The sequence below is a fragment of the Grus americana genome, chromosome 25, assembly GCF_028858705.1.
Source record: "Grus americana isolate bGruAme1 chromosome 25, bGruAme1.mat, whole genome shotgun sequence".
Taxonomy (NCBI): Eukaryota; Metazoa; Chordata; class Aves; order Gruiformes; family Gruidae; genus Grus; species Grus americana.
In genome coordinates, this window is record NC_072876.1 from 7,577,562 (window position 1) to 7,593,394 (window position 15,833).

The following is a 15,833-nucleotide window of genomic DNA, read 5'->3' on the forward strand; positions in this document are numbered from 1 at the left end:
GGGTTTGTTAGGAAAATGCTGCACTAGAAAGCGAATAACAATCTCCCACAGCCGGGGACAGGGAAGCATGGGTTTGGAGGACACACTGGCTGCTGGGACACACAGAAACGTTCCTGTTCAGTATGAAGGAGCTAAGGTTTTTGTTAAGAGCTGTCTCAAAATACCCCCTGAGATTAGAAATAACATAAATTTGCAATTAAATAGCCGATCACTGCTTGTGCATGTTCAGTTAATTGCAGCACCTGAGCTGAGAGGGGCAAAAAAAAGCTAAACTCTACCTGTAAAACCCTGAAGTATCCACTCCTGGTTATTTTTGCTTTTTTTCCCCTCCATTTTTCAAGGGGTTTTTTTTCATCAGCAGCAGCACGGGGGGGGGGGGTGGTGGATCACAGGGCAGATTTAAAATGCGGCATCTCTGAGTATTTTTATAAAGTGTTTGTTTTTACCAGGCTTGTGTTGGAGCTGGGGCCCAGGGCTCCCAATCTGCGCCCTGATTGCTGCATGTTGATCCAATAAACTCCCCAGGGCTAGACTTAAGGCAGCGCTGCCCTGGTAGATGCTTGCTCAAATGTCTGCTCTTTGGTGCCGAGTTTGATTTTTCCCAGCTGTAATTTAGACACCGATGGCACTCATTGTAAATACGGAGTTAAAATTAATACCCACTTTAGAAAAAAAAAAAAAAAATTCACAACGTTTAATTTTTCCTTCTCTAAAATAACCCAGGTGAATCTTGCATTTTGGTTTTAAACATTTCCACCTGACCTCCGAGAGCTTTAAATTTCCATTTCCAAAGAGATATTGTGGGCTTCCAATACCAGGAAACTCTGCAGCTTCATTTCATGCAGGCCCCTTAGAAAACACCCAAGCCCTGAAAAATCCCATGAGGCCAACAGCAGCGGCAGAGGGAGTCCAGCCTGGTTTGCTCTTGCACCACAAAAATGGTAAATTTGTTTGTTTGCATAGAAAAAATAAAATAGATGGGAAGAAAGTGCTGGAGTGTTGTTTGGGTTTGTTTTTTTTTTTAAAAAAAGACACCTCCCAGATTGCTGTGATACCAGCACCAGGACCCCCCCCTCAGCTCACTCTGCTTTCTTGGGTGGTGGGATGCCCAAACCCCCACTCCAGTGCTGGGGTCTGCCCTGTCCCCCCCATCCCTGTAACACAACCTGGAGGAAATCTGCTCCATAAATAATCCTGGCTGGCTTCAGAGTGGCTGCCAGGGGCACTGCTTGTTCCCCCTAGCCATCCAGCTGGCCGCACATGTCCTGCCCCAGCCCTGGCCCTGCCACGCAGCAGTCACCCAGGCCCAAAAGGACAGGGGTCCAGGGGAAAGCTTTGCCCCCCATCGGAACTGGGGAGCAAAGCCCAGAGACCCTCCTCCATGGACAATGTCCTTCCTCGTGCCGGCCGCCAAGTACCTTGTGTGATAGAAGAGCAGTGGTTCCTGAAAAAGAAAAAAAAATTAAAGTAGGGGATATTTTTATTCATCCTTGTCTTCTGCTAAAAATAACCAGTGTTAATCTGACTTGAGAGCGTGGGGAGGAGAGGCAGCCCTCTGCCTCGGCTTCATATTTAAAAGCTACATCAGTGAATCTCTTGATCGTGTTGGAGAGTGGAGGAAATGGGTTTTCTCATGTGATGGCACAAATCGATGGTCCCCGGCATATATCAATGGCCCCGGACAGATGACCCACAGGGAATGCTCCCCCCTCCCGGGAGGACCGAATCCATCCTTCCCCCATACCGAGATACCTGCCCCTTGCCCAGTTTGAAGAGCAAAGCACCTTTTTTGCAGCCCAGTGATGCTGTGGCCTCACACCCCACCCCCCCCGCACCCCCCCCAGCACATGCACCTCTCCAAGGGCCGGTTTGTCACCCGGAGCAGAGGGGTGCAGCATGGCAGGAGCCTGGCAGTGTGGGGAGCCGGGTGTTTACAGGAGGCACAGCCGGGTGTTGCACAACAGGCATCAGAGTACAGGAGGACACAGCGTCCTGCCTGCCGGCCGTAGGTGCAGCTGCACCGGCGGTAGGGACGTGGGGGGACGCGGGGGGACGTGGGGCAGCAGCAGGGCAAGCCCATCCACTCGGTGTGGGGCTGCTTGACCCAGAGGATGCAAAGCAGCTGGGAAGCTGCTTTCTGCATTAAATCCACCCCAAAATCTTCCTACTGGAAAGGCCAAGGGAGTCGTCATGGGGCCTGGCTGGTGGCGAGCAGCCAGATCCAGCCCAGGGCGATCCCTCCTTCAGCTGCAAACCCTTCACTTTGCTCTGGCTCACAGCTCCTGCAATTAATTTTTACCAGCAAAGTGGCCAAGGCATCCCCAGCACGTGGGGGGGGACCCCTGGAGCAGCCTCAGCTCCATTGCAGGCCTGATCCTGCCCCATCCCCCAGTGTGGCCAGAGTTGGCCCTTTTTCCCCATGCATTTCCAAACCATACATTTCTGGGTTGCAATCTGAACACTGACCCCGTTGCAAAAAAAAACCCTCATGCAAGCAGGTGGGGGGGCACCTCCAATCAGAGGCTTTGCCAGGGCTGGATCCATCTCCCCCACAGTGCTTCCTCCCAGACACTGGGGGACAGTTTTTACTGGCTGAAAGGGCACAAATCATTTCCTGGATTATTTTGCCACCTGGGGAAAACGGGGAAAATCCCAGCACCCCCCCGGGCTGGAGATGAGTGGCAAGGGGAGAGGCAGGGTCCAAGGCTTCCCCAGCCCCGCCAGAGATCTAACCCTGCAGGATGCAGCGGGGCCAGAGCAGGGAGGATAAATAAAGTCCGGCTTTGCCGTCCTGGCCTGGGGCCACTTCTAACACAAAGTACATTCCGGTCTGTACGTAACGAACTGTACCAGCCTCCACCAGGGCAGGCGGGTGACTGGGGGCGGCCAGGGCTCCCCGCCAGCCCTGCCAGGATGGAGGTGTTGGGGTGGGGGGGAGTGTGTGCAAGGGTGTAGGGGTGGTAGGGAGGGAGTGGAGGGTGCAGCACCCCTAGGGATGCTCAGCCATGAGGCTGTGCTGTACTATGGGGATGCTCCAGCCAGAGGGCTCTGCACCCCAAAACACCCTGAGGGGCTCCTCCCTGGATGCCCTAATGCTTGTTGGGTGCCTGGGTAGCCCCGGGGTGGGGGTGGGGGACACCGGGCAGGGACATGCACAAGCATAAGTCAAGCCAGTGCTACAGTTACATTCCCCAAAAAACCCACCCTGCAGGTCCCAGGGCTTTGCTCCCAGCTGCAGCTTCGCCAGCCCCGTGAGCCACATCCAAGGAGCCCGGAGAGGCCGCCCAGGCCGGGCCCTACCCCTGCGGTGGAGCAGCACCGGGCGGGCGGCCGGGCGGGCTGCCAGGCGCCCGGCGTGGGGACACGATGTACCGGCCGCGGGAGCGCAGGGAACAGCCTGAGTCAGCAGCCGGGGCAGTGGGTGTGCGCCGCTGCCAGAGAAACCGCTCCGCAGGGCCCGCCGGCAGCTGCAGCCCTGCCGGCAGGGGCTGCCCGCAAGGGAGGGCTGCCCGCAAGGGAGGGCTGCCCGCAAGGGAGGGCTGCCCGCAAGGGAGGGCTGCCCGCAAGGGAGGGCTGCCTGCAAGGGAGGGCTGCCTGCAAGGGAGCGCTGCCCGCTGCCTCAGGGCATGCAGACAGGAAACCCCCTCCCTGCTGCTGGCCAGAGCGGTGGAGCAGATGGGCCCCCCCCCGCACTTGGTCCCCACTGGATGGTGGGGCACGGCGACGACACTGGTATCAACCCCCAGCATCAGCCCCCAGCATGACTCCTGACATCAACCCCCCTCATGGCCCCCAGCATCCCCCCAACTGCCCCCCCCAGCACCCCCACTATAATCTCCCCAGCATCCCCCCCCCAGCAGCCCCCATAGCGTATCCCCAGCATTCCCAGCAGCATCTCCCAGCAGCATCTCCCAGCATCCCCCTCAACAATACCCCAGTATACCCCCTGCATTTCCCCAGTGTTGGCCTGCTCCCCCAGCCCAGACAGACCCCAACATTTTGGGGAATTTAATGCTAAAACGGCCAGATCCCAGTTGGGGAGAGAAACATCCCTTCCCCGCCCCCCCCCCCCCCCCCCCAGCACCCAGCCCCAAGCTCTCCCTGGGCTGACACAGCCTGTTAGGCTCCCCCCCCCCCCACCTGCCTGTATTGTGGTATTTAATTCCTCCAGCAGCACAAATAATTCAGCCAGAGAATTTTTCAGCTTGTGCCACACTGGAAAGCATCAGGAGGGGTTCATGGAGGTGAGCGGGTTCCCGGATGTCCCCCAGGGCCACCTCTGCATCCCTCCATCCTGCTCACAGCCTCCACTACTGCCACGAGCTGGGCAGTCCTCAGCCCTGGGGTGCTTTCCTGGCTGCTCTGGGCTGGAGGAGCGTCCTCAAGGGACCCTATCCTTGGTCATGCTCCCAGCCCCAAAGCCAACCCCAGGGATGAAGGGGGGATAGGGAACCCCACACCAGGTTTCAGGGCCTGGGGGGCTGTGGTTTGCCGGGAGCCTGTCCCTGCCCACTCACTGGGTCCTTCCCCTTGTCCAACCCCCAGGAAAAACATCAGAGCAGAAAAACAGGAGAGCTTCTGACATTGTTCCCTCCGTCACATGCAAAGGCAAAGCCAGAGAGGCCGGGAAAAATCTTCAACAATTGGTTTTGGCAAGAAGATACAAACCAGAGCTTTTCATGAATTTTTTTTTTATTACTTTTTTTTTGTTGTTGCTAGAAAGGTTGCTTTTCCTTCAGCGAGAGCATGAAGGACGGCTTCTCGCCAGCTCCATCCCTAAACCATCTCCCCAGGATGGCGCAAACCCAGTCTAGATATAGGAAAACCCATCAGAGTGTCACAGAATCCGGCCCCTGTGTCCCTGGGGGCTGCACTTGGGTGCTGGGGGGGCGGGGGGGCTGCATCCCATTGTGCCCCACAGCTTGGACCTGCCATGGCTTCACTGCTGTGGGGGCAGGGTGAGGGGTCCCACAGTCAGCACAGGTTGGTGGAATTTGGGGTTCCCTGAGCCCCCAGTGCTGGCTAGGGTGTCCCACACCCTGCAGGGATGTTCATCATCCCCATGGCTCCTGACCTGCAAATGCAGTGGCCACCTTCAGCCAAAAGCTACCTTGGCTGAGGCACACCCTGAGAGGGGCCACCAATCCTCAGCTGCCAGCTTGCCGTGCTCAGACCAAAATGAGGATGCTGCCTTTGGGGGAAAAAGTCATCTAGATGGGGAGAAAAATAAAACCCATCCCCAAAAGCAAGCAGGCAGCCCCAGATGCCTCTGGGCATCCCCAACACCTCTGGGGAACCCCCAAATTCCTCCAGGAACCTCCAGACTCCTCCGGGCAGCCCCTCGGGTATGTTCCTGCAGCACAAGCTTCCCATGAAGCACAGGCATCCCCAGCACCCTCCAAGCCAAACCCCATGAGACCCTGCCACAGGATCAGGCCCCTACATGACACTCGTCTGCAGCAAATCAGGTAGGGTGGCAGGAATCGGGCAGTGCCTGGGGTCTGCCCCCACCGAAATCAGTGCCCCAAGATGGGTGCTATGGGGCTGACCCCTGCCCGGGCTCCTCTGGGGGAGTTGGGGGCAGCTCAGCCCTCCCCCAGGAAGCATTTATGTCCCCCCCCAGGGCTGGCAGCCCAAGAGCCGATGGGACAAAGGCTGCAGGAGCAAACGCGCACGCCCCCCCCCCCCGCCCCCCTTTTTCTTGGGATTTTTGGCAGGGCTGGGAAGGTGCTGTTTGCGGGGGGCGTGTGTGTGTGTGCGCATGTGTCTTTGCTGGGGGTGACTGCAAGGATGGGCATCGTGGGGGCCCCACTGGAGACCCCCCCCTTGCATCCACAGCTGGTGATGGTATGGGGGGGGCGTGGTGAATTGGGGGGGCAAGGACACCCCGGGATGGGCAGAGAAGGAGCTTGACTGCATCTTTGCAGAAATTAAAAAGAAATGAAGAACAAGTGGAAAAAGCAGTGTTGGGGAAAAAAAAAAGCGTTAAAGCAGCGCGGAGGAGAAGAGGTGAAGGCCGAAGGCTGGCGGAAAGGGGGGGGGGGGGCGGAGAGAGAGGGAGGAGGGAGGTTGGGGAGAGGGAGCGCGGCTCTGCGAGAACATCCTGTACCCTCCTGGTAAAAACAGCCCAGGCGCGGGAGGGGGGGGCAGCGGGAGGGGGCGGGAAAACCTTCCAGGCCAACCCCCGCCGGTGCAAAGGGGGGCACTGGGGCTCACATGGGTGAGCAAGCGGGGATAGGGGTGCAAAGCGAGGTGCAACCGTGGTGATTGGGTGAGACTGGGGGTATTTTGGGGTGCCCCCCCCCGATGCCCTTTTGGCCTCTTACTCCTCCTCGTTGCTTTTTAACCGGGGGGGGGTGTCCTGTGCAAAGCAGGGTGGGAGCAAGGGGTACCCCAATGCTTGCACCCCTCCATCACCCAGGGTGAAGTAAGGTCCCCGGGGGGGGAGGGCGAAGGCATCCCTTGGAGCTGGGGGGGGGGAGGGGCAGGGGGAGATGCCCCCCCCCCCGGGGGTGGGGTGGGCCCTCACTGAACAAAATCTGCCAGCGCAAGGGTGCCCGTCCCAGTTCAGGGTGCCCCCACCCCGGTGTAGAGGCCCCCGTCCCGTCCCTGGGGCTGGCAGCACCCCATACGCGCCAGGGGCCCCTTCCTGTGTTTGTTAAGACGCCGTGAGTCAGGCGTCTGGTTTTCGGTTTAAGCCAATATTTACCAGCCAAGAACTGCCAAAATAAAGCTGCTGCTTCACCAGTAAATATAGGGCCAAGATGGGGGGGACCGTTCATGTATATTCCCCCCCCCCGCCCCCCCCCAGCACAGCCACTTCCTTCCCACCTGTCCAGTGCTCCATCCTTCCTCCTGCCAACATAGGGACACCCCAAAACTGGGATCACCTCAAACTCCCAATCATGTACGCCAGGAGCTGGCTCAGGCTGCCCCTCCCCAATATCCTCCCCTTCTCCAGGGAAGGGATGACCCCCAAAGCAGGGCTCAAGGGGTATCAGGGCTGGGTGCATATCAGGGCCCCCCCTGAGGCAGATCTGCCCCTGGCTTTGGGGTGTCCCTTCTAGGCTGGGGGGGGGGGGGGTCCCCAGGGCCAGGGGGGTCGCAGGCTGTGGGCTCGCTGTGGCTGCCCTCTGCTGGTCCTGATACGTCTGGAGACCGGGCGTTGGCCACATCCTGCCAGTGCCCAGGATGCAAAGCCCTGTGCGAGGCTGGCCCTGGGCAGGCAGGGCTCCCACTATCCCCAGTATATGTCCTGGGTGATGCCAGCCTCTGTGGGGTGCTCCCCACTGTTGTGGAACAGTGTTTGGCCCACGCAGATGGTGAGGCCAGGGAGAGACCCTGTGCTCCGTGTCCCCTGTCCTGTGTCCCCGTCCCATGTCCCCTCGCTGTGCCCAGGGAAGCGTGTCTGCTGCAGGAGAGGGGGTGCTGTCCCTGTCCCCATCCCCATCTCCCCCTTCCTCCAGGCTTCATCCTGCACCCACGAGGACATCGAACTGCCAGGACCACCACCATAAGACCAAGACCCTCAAGGCTTTTGCCATCCACCACGCGTTTAAAACTAAGATCCAGGTCCGTATTTTCTCCTTTTGCGGCTCCATGGAGCCAGGCTTGCAGGGGCCAGCGGGTCCCTGGAGCATCCCTTGCCCTGTCCGCATGCTGCCTCCATGTCCCCCCCCCACGGTGGGAACCCCCCTGGCCGTGCCACCCTCCCAGCCACATCCCTTGTGTTTCTGCGGGTGCAGATCCTCAAGCCGCGCTTGTCCTGGAAGGAAAGTTTCCTGCAGAACATCCTCAGCTGCTAGGTATGGCCTGTGGCCCCCCCCCATGGTGCAGAGCCATTGTGGGGTGCCCGGCCCCTCAGGGTGATGGGGAACAATGTTGTGGGTACCTGGTGCTCATCCTGTCCATGGGGATAGAAACACGCAGGGTGAGGGCAGCAGTGGAGAAGCCAGGAACCACCCCCTCCGGTGACCCTTTCGCCTCCTGGTGTGACTTTTTCTGGGACCTGGCCCTGCTGCCCCTGTCCTGCATTGGAGGGACATGTCAAGTGAAAACACCGGCTCGCAGCTCGGCGGAAGATGCTCTTTACTCGAACCCCCCCTTGCAGCCAGGGCAGCATGGGCAGGTCCGGAGAGGGGAGGGGAAGGTAGGGCGGCAGGGGCAGCACAGGGGGGACACTGGAGGTGTCTCTTCTTTCACCACAACCTGGAGCCCCTGGGGTCCTTGCAGATGCCAAAGTCACTGTTGGTGATGGAGCCCACAATGGTCTTATCAACGTCGCAGGTCAAGCCGCTTTCACAGGGGCACTTGTAGTACACTCCATAGATGCTCTGCAGGGAACCAAGGCACAGTGCAGTGCAGGGGACATATCCCTGTCCCCATCCCCCCCTGGAAGCAGGGGAGCACATACCTTCGGGGAGCACTCCTGGAACTCGGCCGCCTTCGGCACACACCGTGCCAGGCTCAGGCCGCTGTCCCGGTGGCAGCAGCCGCTCTTGCACTGGGCACTCTGCAGGCACAGCTCCCCGGTGTCCTGTGCCGCGAGGCAGGGCATGAGCACCCTCTCTGTCCCACCTTAACCCCCCCCAGCCATGGGCCTGAGGGGTTTGGGTGGGTGGCAGACACCAGCTCTGCCTTTCGGCTGGGGCTCAGCACCCATTCCAGCCCACCCGAGCCTCCTGACCTGCAGCATTTACTTGGTCTGGCCCAAAATACCACCTGCTGAAGTGCTGTTTTCTGCCTGGCTCATGGGAACAGGGCTGAGACACCACAGGGAAAGCATCCTCCCTCCCCATTCCTTGCAAGCCCCCCAAAGAGGGGGTCCTCACTGTTGCAAGCAGCTGAGAGCTTCAATCCCATCCACTTATATAGGCTCCCCTGTCCCTTTCACAGCTGCTTTTGTGGGCTCTGAGATCCCTCACGTCCCTGGAAAACCCAGCACGTCATCCCTGTCTGCCTCAGTTTCCTCAGCTGCAAATCAGTTCTGCTCTCGGTGGCTGCAGCTGACACCCCAGGACACCCCCATGTAGCTGCTGCCAGACACCAAAGCACCACAGACCCCTCCAACACCCCAATGCACCGTGCACCCCATTGCAGCACTCAGAGTATCCCCCAACTGTGGCAAGGACTGGGTTAGCGTCCCTCTTACCAAGTTGAAGATGAGCCCTCGCTTGTGCGACGCAGGCAGGACCGGGGCCAGGAGCAGCGGGACCAGGAGCAGGCAGGGGGGCAGCGTGTTGGCCATGATGGGCTCGCTCGTGCCTCTGCTGTGGGGCCAGCAGGCGCTTTATAGCAGGCGTCTCCATCAGCTGATGCGGCTGCTCCTATCACACCCCAACTCGTGGCATTGGGGCAGCGCCATGACACCCTGCCCGGGGCAGGAAAACAGCAATGCCAGTGCTGCCAGGCGGTGCCACAATGGGGACATCTTGCCCTGTCCCCGGATGACTGTCCCACACCAGCAATGCCAACCTGCCCTTTGGCAGCTCCTTTGGCCAAAGCGAACATGAACGGCACTCCTGTGATTCTCCTGGGGAGGATTTCCAGTCCTCCTCCCTCTCCTTCACCCTGAGCTCCAGGGAGTGTGGACCTGCATTTTTCCAGGATGCCTTCCTTGCTGGGCATTGCTGATGGGTTCATAGGCAAAGCAAGAGCTGGCGCCACAGCAGGAGCTCCGCTCCGTGGGAAAGCACCCACCCACAGATCCTCCATCGCTCGAATGTTATGATCACAGATGCCAAGAAACCCACTCCAGAAAGCCCAAAGTGTGGCAGGAGTGAGCCCGCTCCCCAGCCAGCGTCCTACCAGCCTTGCTCGGTGCTCCAGAGCCCACCGAGGTCCTTAGCCCATGGGCCACCACCGCACCCTGCCCTGCCAGGTATTTGCTCTGTGTTTCAGCGCTTGGGGGATGTGGCTGATGAAAGGAAGCCAGCCCTGGGAACAGTACAGCTTTTCGCACCCGTGTTGGCCCAGCTGCTCTCAGCAATGATTAACATCTAGGCAGCCCTGGCCTTCGGTGGCAGCAAGGGTGACACTGAGGCTGGCGCTAGCTGCTGGGTGGCCGTCACGTTGGCATGTGGCATCTGGGCCCTGCAGCAGCAGCTGAGCCTTTGCCGTATCTCAGGACGCAGGACAGATACGAATCCTGGAGAAAGGTCCCAAGGTGGCCACAAGTGCCCACAGTTCATCGGGGCAGGCTCCGGGGCTGCCCACACTGCTCTGGCAGCAGGATGTAGGGGCCACACAGAGACCTGGCCCTGCCGCAGGCACTGGCTGACATCCTGGGGTGTCCTGACTGCAGGATAAGCCCTTTCCCTTTCTGCAGCAGGCCTGCGGGGACGGTCCCCTCCCTGCCTGCAGCCCCAGCCAGCCCTGGAGCTGACAGGGGCGGTCCAGGGGCCCTCAGCAGCTGTGGCATCCCATGCACTCCCCTCCGGTGGGGAAAACCCTGGCAGGGCAGAGGGGAGCAGCCGAGGGGACGCAGCATTTGGGGGACATCCTGGGGCACACAGCACAGGCTGGGTGGATCCTGGGGGTCATGGCACAGCCCCTGGCCTATCCTGGGGCATGTGCTCCGGGGCAAGACACATCCTGGGGGTACATGGCACATCCTGGGGCACACAGTGATGCACAAAGTGCATCCCAGGGAGCACAGCAGGGCACAGGATGCATCCCAGGGCAGATCCTCATCCCACAGGCACAGGGCACATCCCAGGGTGCATCCTCGGACACATGGTGGAGGCACAGGGCACATCCTGAAGGAGCATCTCAGGGCTATGGGGCACATCCGCAGGGGTACAGGGTGCATCCTGGGGGTACGGGGCTCATCCCAGGACCATATCCCGGGGTCTTCAGGGTGCATCCCGGGGACACAGGGCACACCCTCAGGGCGCATCCCGGGGGTGCAGGGCCCATTCCAGAGGCGGATCCCGGGGGCACGGAGCGCATCCAGGCGGGGCATCCCGAGCCGCGCCGCCCGGCTCCTCCCGAGCCCACCCTGGCTCGGGGCGGGGGGGTCGCGCCTGCTCCTCCCGGGTCCTCCGCGGTTCGTTAGAGGGGGGATGTCGCGCCACCGCCCCCCGGGGCGGTCCAGCCGCAGCGCCCGCCGCCGCCGGAGCCTCCCGCCGCCGCCGCTCTCTGCCGGGGCGGGGCAGCGCCGGGCGCCCCGGGGAGCGGTGCCGGTGCCCCCGCCATGCCCAAGCTGCTGCCGGCGCAGGAGGCGGCACGAATCTACCACACCAACTACGTGAGGAATGCGCGGGCCATGGGGGTGCTCTGGGCCCTCTTCACCCTCTGCTTCTCCATCCTGATGGTGGTGACCTTCATCCAGCCATACTGGATCGGCGACAGCATTGACACGCCGCAGGCTGGCTACTTCGGTCTCTTCTCCTACTGCATCGGCAACGCGCTGACCGGCGAGCTCATCTGCAAGGGCAGCCCCCTTGACTTCGGCACCATCCCCTCCAGCGCCTTCAAAACTGCCATGTTCTTTGTAGGCATCTCCACCTTCCTCATCATCGGCTCCATCCTCTGCTTCAGCCTCTTCTTCTTCTGCAATGCAGCCACTGTCTATAAAGTCTGTGCCTGGATGCAGCTGGCAGCAGGTGAGTGGGACTGGGGGAGATGCACAGGGGGACAGGGGCTGCTGATGGTCCGGCTAGAGCTGCTTTTCCCTCTCTGTCCCCACCTTGACTCTGCCAGGGGGTGGCTGGCCAGGAAAGGGACACCAGTGTAACATCCTTGCCCCATTTGCTCTCCCTTACAGGTTACCAATAGGGAATTTGCAGTAAGTAAAGCCTGTCAGAGCAGCCGAGACCCAGCAGACTCACTGCACATGGGTGATGCTCCCCACTCTGTGCTGTTGCAAAACCACACGGCACCAACCATCCAGCCACGGCCCGTCCCTGCTTACCTGGGGGAGCTTTCCTCCAGCTGTCACGCAACGCCATCGCTCCTGCTCAGCCCCGCGGTGCAGCAGGGTCATAGCCTCAGAGCATCAGTCCAAGAGCACCAAACGCCACAGGGCCAGGGCACAGGGTTCCCTGCTGTGTTAGGGATCCTGCAGGAATTAATTAGGGAGACTGTGGTAATGTTTGCTGGGTTATTTGCTGCCTATGATACCCCCTGCAGCAACCGGAAACTCCCTGAGCTTGGGGGAGGTGGAACAGGAGGAGGGGACTGACTGTAGGACTTGGTACCTTCACCCACATTTTCCTACTTTTCCGCACATCCTCACATCCCTGCAAAGCTCCAGCCTTCCCCATCCCTCCCCCGATGCAATGAGACATCTGAGAAACCCAGTAACCCAGCTCCTGCGTTCAAAGCCTCGGCTGAAACCCAGCCCAGCCGTTTGCTGCTCCTGAATCATTCATGCTGGGAGTGGCTGCAGCCTTCGCTGTCCCCGGACACCTCGGCTGAAACCCTGCGGGAAGACGGTCGTGGCATCAGGGTTGCTCCAGTTCCCAGCTAAAGTAGGGAGCTCACGCAAAGATTTAGATAAGAGGCTTGAGGCAGCTCAGCCTCCTAGGGAGCTAGAGCAGGGAAAGACTTTGCTGGAAAGGTTTTTGTGCTAGATGGGGAGAGAAACCCGGTGCAGGCAGCTCCAGCCGCATAGATGAGCCCAAATCATCCCTGACAACCCAGCCTCTCTGCACCAGACAGGATCTCGGGAGCTTTTGGGCCACCACCGGGCAATGCAGATGCTGCTGTGTTTCTGGGAGTTATTTTAAAAAGGGGGCGGGCAATGAGAGGATCCATTTTCTGGCCTTTGCTCTGCACCAGGCTGCATTTTCACAGGAGAAGTGATTTCCTTCCAGCTTCCCCCATTTCTCTGTCCCCCTCCTCTACACTAGCTGCATGGAAGAAAAATTAAATACAGGAGAAACCAGCTGCTTCTCAATTAAGAGAAATGCTCCCTACAGACCTAGGAAGCTGCCTGCTGGCCTTGCCACTCTCCTGTCCTCAAGCCAAGGAGAAAAGCCCTTGGCAAAGCATGAGGCAATCACCCCAGAAGTGTTTTCTGGTTTACCAAGCACCCAGTGACTGAGAAGAGGCATGGGCATGGGGCAGGGAGCACCTTGCTGCTGCGGGAGGCTATGGACATCCACGAAGGGCAGGGACTAACGACTGCTCGTCCAGAGCTCCCACCATGGGGTTGTTTCTGGCACAAGGAACCCAGAAGGTCCTCACGTATGCACAAAAACACATAAAAGACCAGTTACTTCCACACTCTGCACCAAGGTAACAGTGGAGGATGCAAAGTGCCTCTTAATCACATCCCATAGCCTTGCAGATGAGCTCAGCTATTCTCCTTACCAAGCCCGGCCACTCCTCTTGTCCAGCAAATACAACAATTTCTCTGAATGCGAGGGATACGTGGGGTGAAAAAAAAGCACTTCTGAGATTTTGGGACATGGGCTGCTAGGCAGAAGATGGCCCTTCGGCAGCTTGTGCTGGCTTTGTTGCAACTCCCACTGCAAAGCTGGAAAGGCGATATACCAAGGGCCCCACTGGATCGGCTGTGGAGGTTGTGTCTTGGGGTCAGGCATTGAGAGCAGCTGTAGGAGGAGTTGGTGGCTCACGACTGGGCTGGAACCCCCACAGCTGAACAAGCAGAACTAATCTGCCTGCAAAGCTGCCGTTGACAGCAGCTCTACCTTAGCAAACCTTAAGCCAAAAGCCAGCTACGCAAGGGGCAGGCACTTCCAAGGTTCTCCACCTTGCACAGACTAAACCCATTCCAGTTTTGTCTGGAGAAAATACTTCTTTAGAGTGACACAACAAGGGATGCGTGCAGAGCCAGAAGAGAGACGTTGCCTGGGCAACGCGGCGATGTTGCAGCAGTGTGCCCTTGACAGGGAGCAGCACGCCAAGCTTGTGGGAAGGCAGCATGCCCTATCCTGCTCCTCCGTGGCTGCAGCAGTGTGAATGGAGCAGAGACCACAGGGCATGGGGAACATTTAAGCCTAATTAGCTGGTCCATAGTATTTTATCTGTTTGTAGCACTGTGTTTGTAGCTGGACGCAGCCATGCTGTGCTTCTCCATGTGCAGTACTGGCAGCCACTGTAACATCTCCTCCCCACAGCTACCGGGCTGATGATCGGCTGCCTGATCTACCCTGACGGCTGGGACTCGAGCGAGGTGAAGCGCATGTGTGGGGACAAGACGGACAAGTACACACTGGGTGCCTGCACCGTGCGCTGGGCATACATCCTCTGCATCATTGGCATCCTTGATGCTCTCATACTCTCCTTCCTGGCCTTTGTGTTGGGGAATCGGCAGGATAACCTCCTCCCATCTGATTTTAAAGTGGAAAATAAAGGTAAGTAAAGGCAGCTGGGGCTGAGCTCCAAGCCCCCGTCCTGCTGCAGAGCACTTCCAGCCCTCAGCTGTTTGCTGTTATGTAGGATGGTGGCTTCCTCCAGTGAGAGAAGCAGGAAAGCTGTCATGGTCATCACACTGGAGGTGTTGTTATTCCTACACCCCATTAACACAGTAATGTATCTTTTTTTTTTTTTTATTACAGAAGAGGGCAACGATTGACAGAGCTGATCACCACGTAAGCAATTCCTACAGTGATTTTTAATGTTTCTTCCAAGCACACATAGTGCCACTGCTGTATGTTGAGGATTACTAAAGGACTGACAACTATAGATTTTGGCACTGTGATCACATGGGTTTTATTTGTGGTTAAATGGGAAATAGTCTTTGCTTTGCCTCCTGAAACCAGGAGAACATAAATCCTTGCCAAGTGACTAAAAAAAACCCCAAACCTTAAAATTTCAAGTCACACTCCATTTCGCAACAGCTTTTTCTTTCTCTTCACAGGGACACCTACAACTCTTCTTCCATCAGCTTTAAGAAACATGGCCCTTTAAAATGACTTTTCCAGGAGCTTTAAACTTACCAACTTTTGTGGATTTTCTACAGCTGTTCTTTTCATAAAAGGGGCCACTATCTGCTCACAGCTCTCGTGGAGTTTTATTTGATGGGAAGAGCCCAAACTAGATCCAGGTTGGTTGGGGGTTTTTTTTGGGGGTTTTTTTTTTTTTTTGAGTCCCTCAGCAAACCTGGGGGAAAGGGGAGGGATGGCACTTTGCTTCTTTTTGGGGTTTGTACGCCTTCTTTCAAGGAAATTACTTGTGCATTAAAAAAAAGTTAGCATTTTGGATTTTGTGCTAGTCTCCTTGGGGCAGGGAAAGTCCTCTGCCATGTCCCAGGTTGTCCTTGTACTTGAAAAATCCGATGACACAGCCAATTCCTAGCAAAGCCATGAATCAGCTTCTGACTGTGGGTGACAATAACCAACCACCGCCTTTTAAAGAGGGTATTTTTCTGGGGGGAAAACCAGTAACAAATCTGCTGGGGTGTGACAGGCCTGTAACAGTACCCGCAAACTGCAGCAGATGGTGCCAGTCAGCATCAACTTGCTGCACCACCCGATTAATCCAATTTAGCCATCCTTTCTGATCACATCCAACACCCAGCTGCAGCAGTATCCATTTCTGCAGAAGACAAAGCAGCACATCATCCCATCCAGCTCTTAACCTGGTCAGAACCTGAAATTAGCCTGTATTATGACTTTTCATTTCTACTTGCGGGAATGCGTTGGTTCCTGCAGCATCGATTCAATTCAGTTCTAACAAGCACCTTCCAGTTTTGTGTTTCCCTCTAAAAAAAAAAAAAAGTGTTTGGGAAGCTTTTATTAAGATTCTTTGCTAGGGAAGACAGAGATAGCAGACTTGAAGGAAAACGTATTTTAAAACAGGAAAATTCCAGAGTTGTCCTGCTCTGGACTACTTTTCTCCCCCTTTTAAAACAGATCACAATA

The 15,833-nt window shown here is 57.8% G+C and overlaps 2 protein-coding genes across 2 annotated transcripts; one reads left to right on the forward strand and one right to left on the reverse strand.

Annotated features, from left to right (window-relative positions):
• Positions 1-8,071: 8,071 nt before the first annotated feature.
• CLPS (colipase) lies at positions 8,072-9,383 on the reverse strand. Its single transcript, XM_054804248.1, has 3 exons — positions 9,152-9,383; positions 8,414-8,536; positions 8,072-8,333 (listed from the first exon to the last, which is right to left on the reverse strand). The coding sequence occupies exons 1-3, from the start codon at positions 9,245-9,247 to the stop codon at positions 8,199-8,201; spliced, it is 354 nt and encodes a 117-aa protein (XP_054660223.1). The 5' UTR covers positions 9,248-9,383; the 3' UTR covers positions 8,072-8,198.
• A 148-nt stretch (positions 9,384-9,531) lies between these two features.
• Positions 9,532-15,171, forward strand: LHFPL5 (LHFPL tetraspan subfamily member 5). Its single transcript, XM_054804247.1, has 4 exons — positions 9,532-11,606; positions 14,088-14,324; positions 14,529-14,561; positions 14,831-15,171. Exons 1-3 carry the CDS (start codon positions 11,195-11,197, stop codon positions 14,543-14,545), a joined length of 666 nt encoding a protein of 221 aa, XP_054660222.1. The 5' UTR covers positions 9,532-11,194; the 3' UTR covers positions 14,546-14,561; positions 14,831-15,171.
• Positions 15,172-15,833: the final 662 nt, after the last annotated feature.